This window comes from Mixophyes fleayi, chromosome 12 (assembly GCF_038048845.1).
Source record: "Mixophyes fleayi isolate aMixFle1 chromosome 12, aMixFle1.hap1, whole genome shotgun sequence".
Taxonomy (NCBI): Eukaryota; Metazoa; Chordata; class Amphibia; order Anura; family Limnodynastidae; genus Mixophyes; species Mixophyes fleayi.
In genome coordinates, this window is record NC_134413.1 from 904,077 (window position 1) to 923,786 (window position 19,710).

A 19,710-nucleotide genomic window follows, 5' to 3' on the forward strand; every position below is an offset into this window, starting at 1 on the left:
GACAAGACCTTCAAGTTCTCTCCCGCTGATCTTCAAACGTATAATAAACACCTTTATTTCCATCTAGCAGTCACTATGTGATGGCTTAAATAATTGTACTAAAATTACAGGACATTAAAAGAGCTTCAAGATTCTCAATGCTCAATTTTCAGGCACAAGTTCTCATTTCCTCCATGCCTGAACACAGAGGGTCACCGCAACCCAGAAACTAGGAGCTGGGACACTCTGATCTCTCATGAAACAAGTCATGGAACACTCCTCAGAGCTGACAATAAAAGTAATCATACAAACATCCCATGTGCTGGAGACCCTCCAATACTCCACTGCACAGACCAAGGGGACGATGAAGCTGTACATATCCAGGACCTTATACCAGACCGTACAACCCCCATTACGGTGCGACAGACTGCGATAAAAGCCATAATCTATTATTTAGATGGATAAAGGTCACTACGCGTCCGAGTCGTAAATCACTCACCTGGAGCAGCCACATTTCCTCATCTCGCCTGCGGTTCTTTTCCAGCAAATCTACAAACCGAAAGAGAAGCACTATTATTATTTATAAGGTGTCACATGTAGCGCTGCACATATTACTGTTGGTATAGATGTTATTATGCCTGCTGACTACAGACCCTGTATGGCTCAGACTATACATTGCTCATGTCCACATTAAACACCATAAACCTCTTCTAAAATATTCAATCCCTCCCTGTATGTTATGTGAGATAGGGAGTCCTGTACAAAGTCATTATGGGGTTTCCGTGGGTAACAATGGTCACTATATATTCAGACTGATGCGTAAATGTATGGTGCAGATTTAAAGGTGTTTTTATCATCATCATCGCCATTTATTTATATAGCGCCACTGATTCCGCAGCGCTGTACAGAGAACTCACTCACATCAGTCCCTGCCCCATTGGAGCTTACAGTCTAAATTCCCTAACAGACAGACAGACCGAGAGAGACTAAGGGCACTTTAATAGCAGCCAATTAACCTACCAGTATGTTTTTGGAGTGTGGGAGGAAACCCACGCAAACACGGGGAGAACATACAAACTCCACACAGATAAGGCCATAGTAGGGATTTGAACTCATGACCCCAGCGCTGTGAGGCAGGAGTGCTAACCACTTGGCCACCGTGCTTTTTATTGGAATATGTAACACTTATCTTGTTCCTTCCTCTGCCTGGTGGCAGATGAGAAAGTTACTGGCCTTGGTCTTCAATACTATTCAGTTGTGGGAGGTGCCTTATACAATATATAAGGGATTATTCATTTTCTAGGATACGGCCAGAGTGTGCACCGATAGAATCCGCATTTCATCTCCAGATATCAGTGTAGCAGCATTAGACCATGTGCACACAGACATTAATTTCTGGAGTTTTACTAGCACTACTAATGCATCATTTTCAATGTGGCCACACCCACTGCGATTTTACTAGCAGTCATGGGCGTCTTGTTCTCTATAAAGTCTTTCCCTCGGGTTGGGGAAGCCTACATCCACTTTCCAAGGCTAGTAACATCTGCACTTCACATTAACTTTCATGTAAAAAAAGCACAAAGGCCAGAGTCTGGCCATGACAACGGAACATCCATGAGTGAGAGTTTGCACTAAACTAAATACATTACCAAACATTTCTGCAATGGTATGGAAAGGTTTACAAATATAAGGTGCTTTCAACCTGGAGTTTGTGTCCAGTTGCCTTAAGTACCACAATTACATGTTCGCCCAGCTAATGAGGACAGGACATCAACTAATTGAGTCTCTGGAAATATAAATATAATGTACTGTTCAAGGGGTGCGATTTCTCCTCAAATAATCAATTTAGAGTAAATTTATTTTGTGCAACCAGTAAAGCCTTATAACATACAGTAAGTTACGTCTCACGGTCATAAAGCTGCAACTCTCAGTGACCTATGTGACTCTCTGTGACACACAGGGGCAGACTGGGCTGAGGGGCATCTGCCTCTCAGGCTGGTCCCATAGTGGGCTACTTTGGGCCGGGTCACCTGCACTTTTTCTTTTAAAATGTTCCCAATAGGCTGCTGAGTTGAGTCTTGCGCCCCCCCCCCCCCCCCGCTAAAATTTGTAAGCCCTCCCCTCATGACACGCCATGTAGTCCTACATCCATAAATCCTGACCATGTGACTCTCTGTGAGGCCGCTATAGAGGCAGGAGCACACTCAGCAGCTGGGTGTGAAACTACAGCTGGAAGCATTCAGTTTGGTGGGGGGTGTAGTGTAAAGGTACGTCCAGCCGGTTTGCGTGTGCAGTGTGTGAGATTGTGCTGTATTTGTCCTGTATGCAAAAAAAATAAAAATCTTCATTTGGCCCCTTGCAAACCAACATAGGCCGCACATACTTAACCTCACTCTAAATATGTTCATACCAGGCCAATCCTTACTCCCGTGGACCGGACACTGTTGTGCCCTATACCTGGGCTGCCAAAAGGTTCTCATGGCATATTAAAAATGGACTAAATACACTGGTCTCCTAAGAAATGTAAAGTGGTGATTGGCCCACAAATGAGACGTTATTAGAGATTGTTAATTCTTATACAGAGAGGTAAAAAACTATCTACAATCAACATGTTTTATAATAACGCTACTGACACTGTTCAAATGTTGTCGACAAATGTCTTGATTGGAAAATCATTAGATAGAATTAATGCGAATGCAGCACTTGGACTATATGGTTTACACCCACGTGTCCTCGGAGAGCTAAGCTCAGAAAAGATGTGGTACCCGTATTGAAAACAGGATTGAGGTCTCTGCCCGATAAGAATGGACCAGCAGGTTTAACATCCAGGGTTGGAAATATATTAGAGGGACCACATTCAATTATATCTTCTAAAAAATAATATCATCAGCAACAGACATCATGGATTTATAAAAGACGGATCTAAGCTGATCAATTCTCTACAATAGTCGCTCTGTCGCCATAATCAGTCATCCAAAGCATTGATCCCTACACTTTATCAAGTAATGTTAAATCATAACCAGCAACAAAAACATCCACATGAACTGGCTTGGAAGCGAGATACAGGGGAGACTGGATTCAGAGGAGTGGTCCAAAATCGGAACCAATTAGCAAGTAGTTCAATATCTGTAAGAATCAAAGAAAACTTCTATAAGCTCTTTATAGGCGATTCTGATCTTCAGTGATACAATTCTACATTTATACGTGGCTGGGCCATTACTCAAAATATACACCAGCGCCTCTGTTATTGCTTCCTTTTTTCCTCTATTCGATTGTCAGCTCTTGTACCATGTATTGCTAGTAGTTTGTCTCCCCAGTCCCCCAGCTTTTTAAATGAAAGGTATAGCAGCTGTCCGGCACTGCAGAGGTTTGTGGTACAAATAAACAACGAGGATGTCGCTGTCCTGCCTGTCACAACACTCACACACCGGAGCACCGCAGTCCATTACAGCACACAATGTTACCAATGAATAAACACGACACACAAAGCATTAAATGTGCATTATACTGCAGGCAATGTAAGGGTGAAGAGCTTTGAAAAGAATTAAAAGATTCTTTCCTTGCACATTTAAAACTACACAACAAAGCTCCATGTGTCCTTTCTGCCCCCTCCCCTGTCCCTGCTGTGATTTCACCACCCAGCCTTAATCTGAGTCCTGTTTGGGGACATTCTCTTTCCTATTTCTGCTGTTCAGGGAGATTTATCTGCATTAAATTGGCTCCAGTAAAATGAGTTTGTGCAGCTTTTGCTGGGAGCGCAGGAAGCGGTGAGATATGGAAAGGCTGTCGGGAAAATAATAAGTACACAAACTGCAAGGCTTGGCACAAGTGTCACAGCGAGATATGGAGCAGGGGAAGGTTTATCTGCCAAGTGAGAATCGCTTGGCGTAGACTCACCTACTTACTGGCTGCGTATACAGCCATCACTGCCATTTCCCTTTTGCTGGGGAATGTTCCTTTGATTGCAACCTTGTTGGACAGGCGGCAGTAGTGCCACTTGATGTAATTTACAGGACAAAATGTTCCAGGCATGCCAAAAGAAATTGCACATAAGGCTTCTGTTTTGATGTCTGCAAGCAAACAATCTGCTGTGAAAATCCCATTTTTCGATACCGGTAAAGAATTGTGAATTGGTGGAAATTTGTGACGTACAACTTATATCCAGACAATATGCACGTAAAAATATCTGTCCTTAATGAACCATCCTGATGGTTCTTTAAGTGTAACAAGCACAGTTCCCTATATGATGCCACAAAGTTGGGAGCATAGCATTGTCCAAAATGACTTGGTATGGTGAAGCATTAAGAATGCTCTTCACTGGAGATAAGAGGCCTAGCGCAAACCCTGAAAAACAGCCCCATACCATTATCCCTCCTCCACCAAACTTCACAGTTGGCATAATGCAGTCAGGCAGGTAACGTCCCCCCGCCATCCGCCAAACCCAGATTCACCCATCTGACTGCCAAACAGAGAAGTGTGATTCGTCACTCCACAGAACACGTTTCCACTGCTCCACAGTCCAGTGTCTGTGTACTCCGACGCTTGGCATTGGTCTTAGTGATGTGAGGCTGCATGCAGCTGCTCGGCCATGGAAACCCATTCTATTAAGCTCCCATTACACAGTGTTTGTGCTTACATTAATACTAGTGGAAGTTCGGAACTCTTCAGCTATGGAATAAGCAGAGCTTTGGCGACTTTTACGCACCATGCGCCTTAGCAGTCATTGTCTCTGCTCTGATTTTATGTGGTCTTCCACTTCGTTGCTGAGTTGCTGTTGTTCCTAAACACTTCCACTGTTTAATAATATCACTTATAGTTGACCGTGGAATTACCAGCAGGGATGATTTCACGAACCGTCTTATTGCAGAGGTGGCATCCTATCACAGTACCACGCTTGAAGTAACATCTCTTCAGAACGACCCATTTTGTATCATAAATGTTTCTACATGGAGACTGCATGGCTAGGTGCTTGATGTTATACACATCTGGCAATGGGTCTGATTGAAACACCTCAATTAAATAATTAAGAGGTGTGTGCAAATACTTTTGTCCATATAGTGTGTGTATACTAGTTTGGGTGATTTTTTAGCACACAAACTAGTATACTAATGGGTACTCTCGTCCATGGGACCACAGCTGGTTTGTTGGAGAGCTGCATCTTCCAATATGTGGTGGATTAGGGGAGGGGAGTTTGTGGCATGTGATTACCCCTCACGCACCCTCTCCTGCCATTTAATAGAGTACTGGGAAAACAGGAACCTTAAGAAAGTATTTATCTAGGTGGTAGTGTAGCTTTAAGGATAGAGAATATCTCTGGCATAACGGTAACTGTATCGCAGCAAGGTGAAGAATTGTTATCACATTACATAAGGACAATGAATCTACCGCACACACACATTTACTGACCGTATAACACAAAGGCCACTACAAGAGCTCTATCATTGTAAATTGTGACTGACATGACTTTATACAATGTATACCAACGATCTGGACAAGATGTATGTAGGAAGACACGATTGTCCATCCTTTGGCTACACCCGTCCTCCAGGCTGAACGGTGCAGAAGAGAGAGACCCAGGAATTAGGTTTTGCACCGGTTACATTTCAGCCTCAGGACGTGTGATTATTCTGGTTCTAAAAGTCACTAAATCATCACAAAGAGCATCCATTACAATAATACATCTATATCACTAATGCATAAAATAAATAACATTTAATTAAAGTGTAGAAATGACAGGAAGCTCATGGATTTGGGCCAAAGGGTATAGATAACCACTTAATGTGAGATAATATCTGTGAAAATATATTTAGCAGATACATAACGGAGCTGGATGATACAAATCCGATCCCATTTGTGGATGTTGAGGGTTACAGTGATTCTGATGCTACTAGAACAGATTTATACAGTAATCCCATCAGCAGATATGTTGTTTTCTGCTTGACCAGAGCACTGAGCAAATTTAAGCTTTCTTCTACTTGGACATTGAGATGAGCAGGTTGACGTTACTGCTATGACCCATCCCGGAGGTCTGTGAGCTGGAAAGGCTTCCTCTGTCTGGGAATCCACATGTGACCGGCTCTGATATTCTCACACAGCTCGGTTCCTGCTGACAGCCAGGGGAATGTAAATCCTGTCGTTGCTGCTGAGGCCCCTTCAGATGGAGAGAGCTGGAACTTCAAGGCGAACGCTAAAAATCTTTTGGATTAACCGCGGGAAAGTTTATACAGGTGGTGAGAGAGTAGCAGGAAATTAAACCAAAGCGCGGCTTCTGTTTGGTTTCATATCATTGCCAACACTCACCTCCCTGCACAGCCCCCCAACCTCACACTAAAGGAATCCAAATGCTGTATTGTCAGCACAATATCTGCCCACTGAGGCCACTGGGGGGGAAATAATGTGTTTGGGTTGGAAAGGTCAGTTTTTGTGGGACATTATTTATTGTCCTTACAACCATTAAATTGCCCTTTGTACACCATGATTTATTCCATACGACACCATAGCTGTGTGTCTCTGTGGGCACGCCGTGTGCATGCCAAGTGGTAAGCCCATTATAAGTGGGGAGCAGTAGAGGGTGGTGCCCGCTGCCACCTTCTTGGAGGCACAATAACTGAAGATATATATTATGGTTTGGGTTCATGGGTTGTGTGATCATTTGAAATGTCCTCTGTTAGCCCCTGTGCACATCGCAACGTGTCAGCCATTGGTTCCCCAGCTCTGCTATACAATACAGCTTTAAGGACACCCCCGCGGAGGCTGCGTGACGGCATCCACCAGATCTGTGTCACAATGTAAACTTGGGTGTAGTAGTTGTATTCAAGGACCACAACAACACACGGTCACTCAGCGGTTATTAATACCAGGTTACACTGGATGACTTGTAGACTGGGAGAAATAGAAGATGTGTACAGTCAGCAGACTGAGCTGTGTTTATGAGTCTGACACAAAGCAGATCTCGCTCATGACCTGGAGTCCTGTGTTGTGTTTCTGACACCTAGAGACATCGGGTTCCTGCCAATGGACATTCTCTGATGCTGACAAACTCATTTACTAACAGAAGATGGCAAAACAAGACGTTACAGCATCCAATATTAGTGGTTGTTGTGTACACAGAAATCTGCTACCTATGCAACTGCCAGATGTCGGATCATTCTGGAGACATATTACTGACTTTAATCCATTTAACCTCTTCAGTTTGTGTGTGATTTCCTTACTACAAACCCATTACTTATGATGGGAAACAAGCCGCCTGCCAGCCACAGCGAAGCCAAACGGGAAGATGTGATGGCGCGTGGCCAGAGAAGAGGAGATACAGTGACTCAGCCACACGTGACGCTGGATCTTCAACAGTCGGAACTTAAATAGACTGAAGTCACGCTGTCGGCTTTTCATTAAACCTATTTATAGGTCCTCTTCCCGGTACAGAACGAAACAGGGATAGCAGAGTGGTAACCACCGCAGTCACAGTGTAGATTTACTGTCACACTGTCGTGTGCTGGATTCCCCGCCTTCGGGACTATTTACCTTTTCTCAGACATGTTAAACTGAAACTAAAGCAGTTGATGAAGAACATTTTCACTTAAAGCCAATGTTCCTCTGACTGTAATTCCTATGTGTAAAACATCAGTTGTAATGTAGGTCACACTACGATAGACTTGGTTACAAAAAGTCACCGAATATAGATTGCGGCCTCTTCCCTACACCCGTGTCATGGGAAACACATTCTCTTCTTTCCAATAACAATAAACAATTGTCAGACCGTGCCCTACAATACTCCGGTTACTCTTCCCGACTGATTAACGCCATCTGCAGCAATGGGCACCAGCTAACCAGTAACACTGCGCCTCGCTCAGCCATGAGTGACCGCCCAGGGGGAGACGGCAGCGTTACGCGATTGCCCAGTGGGAGATGGCGGCGTTCCGTGATCCCCCGGGGGAACCCACTTACTGCATGTTGCTTAAACCAAGAATCTGATCAAATTCAGGTTATGGATTACATATGACATTACAAGCAATGTCATCACAATACCTAAAAACATATTTTATCATGAGCAACTTCACTTAGGTTATTCTGAATAATACTTATTGACACACTATAATTGAAGTCATTTTTAGTTTAGACTCTGAGGGAAGCACAAAACAGAGGCTCTTAACACACCGCACAACACACTAAGTGACCAGAGTGACATGAAACATGCATGTAAGCCTGTCACGACAATGATCATTCAGGGTACCACACCCCCCCTTACACTGGACATAGGTAACATTCTGAATTCAGCCCCTGAGACTGTGTCCAGCATTCACATTATGACACCAGAGGCAGCAGTTAGTCACCGGGTAATGCAGATAAACCCCTGACCTGCGCTTGGCTCTTCTTCTGTGACAGGGCTGATGGAAGCGCTACCTATTATTTGTATCTCACCCACATTACAAGCTGTTGAAGGGAACTAGCAGAATGACCAGGTCATTCCCCGTGAAACAACAGTTTAGGGTTTGTGGCTGACATTAGATGTGTACAGGAGGTCACTGAAGGGCATTAATATGGGCAGTGATACCTCATGATAGCGGATGGCTGGCAGTGTAGTATCGGAGGCAGTACACAGAAGACATATTAAGATATATGAATATTCCCTGTGTACCCGGCTATTTACACTAATAGCAATTCTGTCTCTGGAACGTTTATTTCCCGGGGTAAATGTGTCTGGCAGCAGTATAAGCTGCCTCTACATAAAACCTCTTAGTGCCATTTCTGTCTAACACCGGAGGGCAATTGCTGTAATTAGTAATGAACGGTGAATAACTCGTATTCTGAAACGATAAGAAGGATTATGCTTAATCGTAGAAATTCAATGGTACTTTACTGTTACATTCATACACTGAATGTTCATAATATCTGTGTCAGCTGTAAAAACAGCATCAGCGGCTGGAAAGTTTCCTTTTCACCCTTAATATTGTCACAAGTTGCAGCGGTGCCCGAGCCGCTGCGTCCCGTCGATGTTCTCCGATCCGGCGTCACCAGGGCAATGACCAGGACGCTTCTCTAATCAGCGCAGCGTCTCTGCAAATATGGGCAGCCGGAGGCGTGCAAATTGATTGTATATTAATTAGTACCCTCCAGGGGGGGTAATTATGCACGCTGAAGCCCTGGACCATCATTGGTCAGTTTCAGTATATAAGGCAGGGAGGGCCTAGCCTCCTTGCACGTTATAGCATGGATGCTGTCTATTGCTGACCTGCTCTGTCACTGTGTTTGGTGGATACTCTGCAGTACTTTTGATTGATCCTCTGTTGTGACCCCTGGCTTGTTACTGCACTCTGCTCATATTCGGATTGCCTGGACCTTTGAGCCTGTTCTACAGATATTCCTGCTTGCTGCCAGCCCTGACCCATTTTCCTGTCCCTGACCATTCTGCCAGCTACGCACCCCTGACCTTGGGCTGCTTTTGACCACCTGCTCCATCTTTTTCTCCTGCCTCCCATCTTCCAGCTGCGGTATTACACATAAGCTTTCACTAGGTACAAGTTAAGTTCTGGGGGCATCAATGTACCTGTGAGCGTGACAAGCTCTATGGGAAGGGTCAGAAAACAATGAAATAATGACCATATGAAAGCAGTCCTATATAATATACAAGCTTCCTCGTATCCAGTAAAAAGATATTTGAAATACATTCAGGTCACTGCGTCTGGGTTACACACATTTAGCCTAAAACAATAATCTGCTGGAATCCGTGGTCAGGTGTCCTGATCACAGGATTGATATTTAATATCTGTCATTTGTGCGGTCCTGGTGGTATTATATGAAGGAGGAACATGATGGGGCAGACAGACAGCAGAGCACCCCACGTACCGGGGTGTACGGTGTGACGTCCTCTAAGATAGTAATGTAATATCCCTCTCCATAGCTCATTTTATATTCATTCTTCTGAAAGTCACTTTTAAGAAACTAACCTTAGTGCTCTAACCGGCAATGAGTGTGGCGGGTGGGGCGGGGGGGGGGCGGGGTTGAGAGTAGAGTACCACACAGTGAGGACACACACACACACACACACACACACACACACACAGTGAAAGCAGCTATTTTATGGGCTGAAGCAACACAGGGATTGCTGAACCTCATGAATATAAAGATGTGAGTGTCTCAGTGCGGTCGCTGGTTCCTAGCAAACTGTCCCACAAAATGGCTGCTGGTGCGCGTAGACGACATGTCCACTATAGCCACACAATATATAGTCATTGATGAGACATTACACACTCCTATGATACAGTATAACATCAATCTCTTGCATATTAACCACAGAGCACGCTCGTACCACTTTGTCTGATTAGTAATAGCCAAAGCGCTGCGGAGTATGATGGCGCTATATAAATAACAGGCACGGTGTCCCTTCAGGACATTAACCATGTAGCCATCTCCTCTAGCCAGCGGCCAGGACCTAGGTCAGGGGTTAGCATCTCGACGGCCGCACCTCAGGTGATACAGCCACCCTAACTGTCCCACAGCCAATCGTTCCCGGCATCCACACGGCCACATTCCACTGCTCCTTTCATTAACAAACTGAACAGAGGCCAAGAGATTGAAGCAGTGCAGAGCGAGGAGGGGCTCCGGGGCCCCACATCAGTCAGGTACACCTGGGTTGGGCTGTGCAGCTGGAGGACAGCCAGTATTTGCACAATAGCATTAGAAGTGTTTTGGCACACAATGTTTGGGACACGCCGATACCCTCTGGAAAAAACAATGCACATTTTTATCATTTTAAGATTTGTGAAAGAGAAGAAAGGTGAAACCAGGTTCTTTGTGTCTTCAGATATTTCATATACAAACACAGGATTATTCTGGGCTCTGTAAGTGATCTAATCTGCGCTGTGCTGTGCTGTTAGTGGAAGAGGCCATAGATCAGGCCATCATCTGACACATGCAGGCAGACGCTGGGGATTTGGGGTCGATGCCATCTTCTTCAATTGGGTTTTTCTTTTTAGAGAGAGAATGGATGGAGCGGAGTAACACAAAAACTGGTGTGTTCATACATAACTAAATATATCCTCTGTGTTCTCTCTTCTGTGCAGCAGATGGCCATACTCAGAGGGAAGAGCTTCTCTAACTACACAGGCATAGTGTGACAGACAGCTTTGTAGTCTTGTTTTGCAGATATGCATAGCATGGATTGGTGGATACAGGGGTGGAGCCAGTGATGTCACAGTAACTCAATCTCAGCTGTTTGTCCTGTATATGAGACACAGATGTGGGAGAATCTTCATCTGTCTGTAATGGTGTAGGAGGGGGGGGGGGGGGGTAATTCTTTAGTTTATACCAGAGCTGCAGTGTAATGTGAGGGTAACGAGGAACAATTTGTTTTACCTCCATTGTTCATATCTGAATGTTTACATTTTGGGGATTAGTGTCCTTTACAGGTAAGCAAGGGACGAGCCAACAGTGCCAAAACGCCATATACAGCAATTAACCACACACCGGACACTAGCCACGTCATATTTCCTCCACAATAAATATAATAAGTATTGTCCACGACGGAGAGGCATAAACCAGTGGCCTAGGAGCCGCGTAACACGGGCGCCCGTCACATACTAGAGTGGTACATACACATGTTCCTGTTGCAGCTCTAACAATGGTGTCCTCTCCTTCATTGTTGGGTAAGGAAGGTGTAAGAGAACATTAGGTGATGCTCACTATTCATGACACTCAGAGATGGTAAAACAGTGTAATAACCCATTCATAGAGGCACGCTGAAAAACCCGGGTCTTGGTGCAGTATGAATAGTCCAACCACAAAATCCCGGGTCTAAAATCCCGGGACTTAGACCCGGGATTTTGCGAGGGGTAATTCCCGGGTTGGACCCCGCTCGCCTGCAGTATGAATGGTGCAACTCGTGTAATTCCCGGGTCTCACCATTCATACTGTAAAAAAAAAAAAAAAAAAAAAAAAAAAGTTTTTAATTAATAAAAAATACATAACAAATGTTTACTTCACTTATTTTCAGCCAGCGGTGTCTCCGGTGCGTTGCCGGCTGTCAGGGGGACCTCTGGGTACTAAAATGACATCATTTCTAATGGAGTATTTTTTTTTTAATTAAAATCTTTTTTTACACTTTTTTTTTTTTCTAAAACCCAGGTCGGGCAGTATGAACCCGCCCGACACGGGAATCTTCTTATCTATACTGCCCTGTGCCCCGGCAATATCCCTGGTTAACAACCCGGGATATTGCCGGGGCGGCAGTATGAAAGTGGTATAAGAGAAAGCCAGGCTTGTACTTTGTGCAATCCCACAGCATATGTTGGCGCTTTAGAAATGAAAGAAATACTGAGCGGCTGTATGTGTGGTAAGTGCAGATAAATAGTGGTTTCTTGTTTGTATTCTGCTTAAGTCTGTGTGTAAAACCCTTTATTTGACTTTCCTGAGGGCACTTAATTGATTTTGTTATCATGTAATATACCCTCTGGGAAACTGTAAATCATCCTCGCACCTTTCTTCTTGTACAGCAAAGTAAATACATGTACCCTCTGGAGACTGAAATCTTATCACACAGATAAACAGTATCACAAGACAAGCTAGGACTCTCAGTAACAAGACTGTATTGGGGGCGGTCAGACAGCAATCAAAGCTCACACATACATATATACACATATATATAATATCTCTATCCCAAGGGAGATTTACGTCTATTCTGTATTCAAAATTGTAATCTGTAGTTAGTGCATCAAACCAATTTCAGCAGAATGTGTATTAAATTGTTCTCTTATCACCGAGATCTGTATATGAGCCCACGTTATTAAGAGTCATTATTGGAGTTTGTGTTTCTGTGTCAAAACATGACCCCAGCACCAGCTGTGTATACAGATCATACTGCGCTATAGGTGACCTGTATACTGGACACAACGTCCTACATCGCAGCCTGGTGCACAAAATACCCGTTTATCTCTCATTCTCTAGAGTGTGATTTCTATATATGAAAGCTGTGCAGGGAAATAAAAGTGAGACAGAGATTTGAACATAATGATATCAGGATACATAACGCTGAGTACGGTGCTAGCAGTACTGAGAATATAATATCTATGGTTCCCCTGCAGATATAGTCAGTATGGAACTCGGGGCAAAGGACAGAGCCCCCTCGCCTCTGTTCTCCCTAAATATCTCCATTACAAACGTGCAAAACAAAGTGGGTGGGTCATCTGGAGCAAACACACGATGGCGGCTGGCCTGCAGAATCTGCATCCCGTGACAGCAGTTGAATCTATGCCCATCAGTACAGTTGGCAGTGACTGGCATGCACTGGGAGTTCCCTAATGTTACAGAAACACAAGATAACAAATCAGATATGGCTCAAGATTCCACTTGTGGAATTAGTCACAGCAGAGGTTGTAAACGTCTGTCTACTTCTTATTTAACTGTTAACAGTGCAATCCACCTACACATACTGGAGCAAATATTAATGCCCCTACAGCTCTAGTACCCCAGGTACAAGAATTGCCCCGTGTAAAACCTTTTATCGTCTCAAGCAGATCTGTAACAAATGGAAGAATCTTAGAGGAGCCCAATATTATTGTAACTGTTAAATCGATCTGAGGGGACCTAAAGACAATTAGCGCTGATCTGTGAGGTGGGGTCCGCTAATTACATCCAGACCACATACAAAGGGATTCCGAGATGCTGTTGATGCGTCTCTCACATAAGGGGCCCAGAGCCTGGAGAGGACAAACAGGACCCTGGAACCAGTAGAACAATTACTGTATAAACACAATCCATCTCCCACAAGAAATGATGGACCGATCTGAGGATCTGCATGTGATCTGTGAGGAAAGCTCAGGCCTGATACAATGTCCTGGCTGGTATCAGTTGTCTGCTATGCAGAGAACACGAATATGTAAACTGCCCAGACAGAGAGTAAGAACACAAAGATTTAAAGTGCTCAATAAAAACATCCAGAACACCTCTCATACTAACACTTCTCTGGCAAGGAATGAAGTGAAGGGGTCAAGTAAATAGCTTGTGCAAGCTTCAATTATTTTTATAGTAGAGAATTATGAGTCAGTATCAGTCATGGAGCTCTTCCCCTCGGCTGAGCCTCCGCTTATTAGAAGCAGAGATTTCATGTACCTGGGAAAACACAAACCTTTCCCTCACAGCAGGGCACAGGGCACCCATTGGTTAAGTGGTAAATGCCACATTGTCTGCTGGCAGCTTATCTGCAGGTTTTACTGACTGAAATCAAACCAAGAGCAAAGGTCGGTCACAGGCTGAAAAATGGAACGTAGGAGCCGTTATAGCTCAATGTGAATGTGACTCGATAACCCACAAGTGTATATTAGTACAGCACAGAAAGGACAGGGTTAACTCACAAGGCGACAACGGCTAACGCAGTGTTTACAGCAACACAACCACAGATCACTATTACAGAGAATATTAACACCATGAGCCTGACCCACTCATTCCCAGTTCATGGGTGCAGATTACTGCACTTACTCCCAACACACACATGTATACCACACGCTACAGCACACTGGACACGTGTTAATATCATATGGTCGCGATGATCATATTTTAGTTCCCCTAACCACAGGCTGCGCTGCCGATGGCTCTTCTAGAGGACTCTGACATTCGTAGAATCGGAGTGACTGGTAACATGGAAGGTTTCCTGGGATTTACAGGCTCGTGATCTGTTTACAGCACAAACATCTATGATTGCCAAACATAGAACGGGCCCAAGCCAGCATGCTTACAGATAGATAATAAGCTACTACCAGGATAAACTCCATTCCCACAGATGTGGTCCTCAGCTGATCTAAAGTTTAGCAGATGGAGAAAGGAGAACTTTGGTTCTACACTGGATGGTAGAAGCAGCATTATGTTTTATAAAATATGAGGATTTTGTACCTTCTGGAATGGATCTCTGATTATTTGCACTTGTTTTATCTTTTCCACCAGGAAGTGTATGTGGCTGGCGGACGACCGCAAAAATGAAAAGTCACAGTCATTGTCCTCCCTCAATGTCCAGTGGTCTGATCACAGTCATCGTCCTCCCTCATCGGCCGGGGGTCAGATCACAGTCATCGTCCTCCCTCATTGGCCGGGGGTCAGATCACAGTCATCGTCCTCCCTCATTGTCCAGTGGACTGATCACAGTCATCGTCCTCCCTCGTTGTCCAGTGGTCAGATCACAGTCATCGTCCTCCCTCATTGTCCAGTGGTCAGATCACAGTCATCGTCCTCCCTCATCGGCCGGGGGTCTGATCACAGTCATCGTCCTCCCTCGTTGTCCAGTGGTCTGATCACAGTCATCGTCCTCCCTCATTGTCCAGTGGTCAGATCACAGTCATCGTCCTCCCTCATCGGCCGGGGGTCTGATCACAGTCATCGTCCTCCCTCATTGTCCAGTGGTCTGATCACAGTCATCGTCCTCCCTCATTGTCCAGTGGTCTGCTCACAGTCATCGTCCTCCCTCATTGGCCGGGGGTCAGATCACAGTCATCGTCCTCCCTCATCGGCCGGGGGTCTGATCACAGTCATCGTCCTCCCTCATTGTCCAGTGGTCTGATCACAGTCATCGTCCTCCCTCATTGGCCGGGGGTCAGATCACAGTCATCTTCCTCCCTCATTGTCCAGTGGTCTGATCACAGTCATCGTCCTCCCTCATTGGCCGGGGGTCAGATCACAGTCATCGTCCTCCCTCATTGGCCGGGGGTCAGATCACAGTCATCGTCCTCCCTCATTGGCCAGTGGTCTGATCACAGTCATCGTCCTCCCTCATTGGCCAGTGGTCTGATCACAGTCATCGTCCTCCCTCATTGGCCAGTGGTCTGATCACAGTCATCGTCCTCCCTCATTGTCCAGTGGTCTGCTCACAGTCATCGTCCTCCCTCATTGGCCAGTGGTCTGATCACAGTCATCGTCCTCCCTCATTGGCCAGTGGTCTGATCACAGTCATCGTCCTCCCTCATTGTCCAGTGGTCTGATCACAGTCATCGTCCTCCCTCATTGTCCAGTGGTCAGATCACAGTCATCGTCCTCCCTCGTTATCCAGTGGTCAGATCACAGTCATCGTCCTCCCTCATTGTCCAGTGGTCTGATCACAGTCATCGTCCTCCCTCATTGTCCAGTGGTCAGATCACAGTCATCGTCCTCCCTCATTGTCCAGTGGTCAGATCAGAGTCATCGTCCTCCCTCATTGTCCAGTGGTCAGATCACAGTCATCGTCCTCCCTCATTGGCCAGTGGTCAGATCAGAGTCATCGTCCTCCCTCATTGGCCGGTGGTCAGATCAGAGTCATCGTCTTCCCTCATTGTCCAGTGGTCAGATCAGAGTCATCGTTTTCCCTCATTGTCCAGTGGTCAGATCAGAGTCATCGTCCTCCCTCATTGTCCGGTGGTCAGATCACTGTCATCGTCTTCCCTCATTGTCCAGTGGTCAGATCAGAGTCATCGTTTTCCCTCATTGGCCGGGGGTCAGATCACAGTATTTGACTTAGAACTGAGAATAAGCTATCTGCCATCACAGATTGAAAGGCCACCAATAAGAGAACATTGGCATTATTTCTATAATACAGCACAAGATCTTTTTTGACACTGCAGTAAGATGACGCTACTTGTGGAGGAGAAGTATGGACCTGCTGATGGGGGAAGTTGGAAGGAGTGAGGTACAGAGTAGCAACACCTAGATTTCCTGGGAGTTGTGTAAAAACAAGGTTTTATTTTACAGAATAAGATTATTGAAAGAAGATAAAAGGGGGTAAAGGCACCTGTTTAGAAGTGACACGGAAGGGCGCACAGCCATTTCCATTCAGCTAACAGAACTTGAATTTTGCACCAGTTAGAGTTGTCGGCCGTCAGATCTCATCCTATATTTTTAATGTGACATCTTCTAGTTGAACTTCAATGAAGCAGCATGTTTCTACGCACCCATGAGTGCGCGATATGTAATGAAAGAAGCCTCAGTTACCCTTACTCTTATCCTTACTTTAAGCCATAAACAAGGCTAAACTGAACTTTATTTCAGGAGAGAAACACAGATGTTTAATTTCAATGAAAGGGGTGTTAGTAGAGTTGTTGATGTTGGACTTTGATGTGACTTCAGCATGCAGAAGTTTAGATGTGCGAAAATCTGATCGGGTCTGTCAGTCGTTGGTGAAATCGTTAACGATATTGCAGTGGAAGAAATTTCCTTTAGCGAGTACCCTAAGACTGAGTTTAATGTGTATCTCGGGGGTTATATTATGTATATTTATTCATATAGCCCCACTGGCTCTGCAGTCTTTGGCTAGAACACTACAGGGGACAACATAACATACATGGAAATTAATAACAAATTAGAAATTATATAAGATTTTAAAAACAAATAATTTCCTGCTCCAATGAGTTTCAGTCTAAATAGGTTTATGAAAAAAACAGAGAAAGAGCAGCATAATGTAATTGGCCATGAGCGTCACAGTGCAGAGCGGGCGCTATGCGATTCTCTGCTTTTAAACGTATGAATGGATAAGGTGGAGAAATCCAGGAATAAGGAGCAGCAGAGTTGTAGGCCTGATAATGCCAGATTACTAGTAAGGGGAAGAAAGCTACAGAAGACTGCAGAAGCTATAGCAGGAGATTACCCACCAGCTGAGAGACTGAAATAAAGGTTAACAGACAGAAAGCGGGATAAAAGGAACATCTTCCAGACAGAAATGCTGTGAGACCAGTAAGAGGAAAGTTATAATAAGGAAGACTGGAAACTACAAGAATCGGAAGCATTGGGCTGTGTAGACACTGCTGTGTTACAGAGGAGATAATGCAGATTGTCAGAGTAGTATTATGAACAATTCAGTTTTGGAGGTTTCTTTTTGGACATCCTCTATCCAGCAGCCTTCAAAATATATAGACTGCACAGCTTATGAGTTAGTTCATCACAAATGATAATGACCGGAGAACATACTAAAGAGTGGGTAAAACTACAATCTACCCTCCGCTTATACCACAAGTCACATAAAGGAGAGGGGTTATGAGAACTCCACAGGAGCCGTCTGGGTACAGTTTTTGGGAGACTTCATATCTCTGGGCTTTATTTAGCAACATTAATTCCCAATATTCAACACAGAGTGACAGAGCTGTGTCTAAGGGATCATCGCCAAAACCTGCAACTCCCATGACCGCGCAGGCAAGCAGTGACTGATGGACAAAGAACAACTTTTTTTTTATTATTTGACTTGATCAAAGGCTTTGTATGATTTGGAAGACTGAGATATAAATCATAATAAGAGCACACACAGGACTCTGCAGAGAGCGGGGCGCGTTCCCTGCCTTCCATGGTCTCACAGGGTGCCAACTAACCCAATTGGAACTTGCAATGTTTGATGTCGGCTGGTACAGATCTGTGCCAGAGTCACTGACTCATCATGAAGAGGATTATCAGCCCCGTAAGCAAACACATGGCCTGATCTCCAACTCTGGTCTGTGAACTGTTCAATCACTGATTCTGTGTGGTTGTATATAGTCCGCTCTCTGCATTAGTCCCAGAGGTGGTTTAAACTGTTCATTGCTGGAATATGTATGAAGAATGGGGTCTATACTAAAACTAGCTAGAGGTCCACAAACACTGCGCCCCCTATAGGCTCAGCAGATGGTCATTCAATAATTCGATATACATTGCTGGAAGTTGGCATTTACCAGATGTAGTTCAACCCAGCATACAGCAGTCACTTCTGGGAACACCATTTACATGGCAGCCCTTTGGGGTGGGATTCAGTGTGAGATGCTCTGCACTAACGAATGTCAGGTTCTGTGGGTAAAGCATTGACAAAGGGCTGCAGTGAATATTGTAATACCATAAGTGATAAGCCAAGAGCTGTACTCTGCTGGTTCTATGTCCACTTGCCCAGTGCAGTTCTCTCACTACCCAGAGTACTACACTATGACTATGCCAGAGACACAGATTAAAGCCGCACATATTGTCACGTCCTCAGTGAATTATAATGTGGTGTGTAAAGCAGGCTTGGGGTAGCTAGCTGGGACTTAAACTGGTGGTTTACCTGTAGTGCAGGGTCAGTGGATAGCGTAGAAAGTTGTACTTTGTATATAATAATATATTGTTTATTAGTTTAATATTTCTCTACACAGCTGGAGAGGGTGTGATGTAGTATTTCCTCTTGAGCAGTTACCTTAACTCACCCCTTTCGTTCTTGGGGTTGGCCATCTCCCACTAGCGTGAAAGAAACGATTGCATCCCTTGATTCAATGTTGGACGTTGAGATGGCATTCAATATAGCCTTAAATCCAGCAAACATGAGAGGTGGAGAGAGCGGAGGAATGTGTCTGTCAGAGCGGCTGCTGTTATTAGGACCAGCTGACTGGGAGTCAGGGGAGGAATCACAAAGCTTTGTCTGCAGCTGCGTTACCAGGATAAAAAGTATACACACTGCAGAGATAGAAACAGCAAGACCTGTGTACCTAGTCATTTCACATACATGCTCAGAGGTCCTGGTTGCTCTTTCTGTGCTGAGGAAAACCTTCTCGTTTTTTACCAGCAGGGGGCAGGAGCACGTTGCTCTCAAACTGTCTGTCTATCAGAATACACCAGGCAAAGATAATGGAAGCCAGGGGGAAAGATTTTTTTTTTTTTTAAATAAGTTTTTATTGAGGTTTTTAGCAACAAACACAGGATACATATATGTAATTTTCAACAGTATTCGCTTTGGATGGCGAGTGATAAAGAGATTATAACATCATAACAACATCGCACTAAGCCAAAGATGGC

At 44.7% G+C, this 19,710-nt stretch overlaps 1 protein-coding gene across 5 annotated transcripts in view; it reads right to left on the reverse strand.

Annotated features, from left to right (window-relative positions):
* CEP128 (centrosomal protein 128) overlaps positions 1-19,710 on the reverse strand; it is a 67,237-nt gene that overhangs the window by 16,541 nt on the left and 30,986 nt on the right. For all 5 annotated transcript variants that reach the window (XR_012680346.1, XR_012680347.1, XM_075193506.1 and 2 more), the window contains exon 19: positions 479-528. Coding sequence is in view for 3 of the 5 variants with exons in the window: in XM_075193506.1 (XP_075049607.1) it covers positions 479-528 (50 nt within the window). In the remaining 2 variants the exon portion in view is untranslated. The remainder of the gene's footprint in view (positions 1-478; positions 529-19,710) is intronic.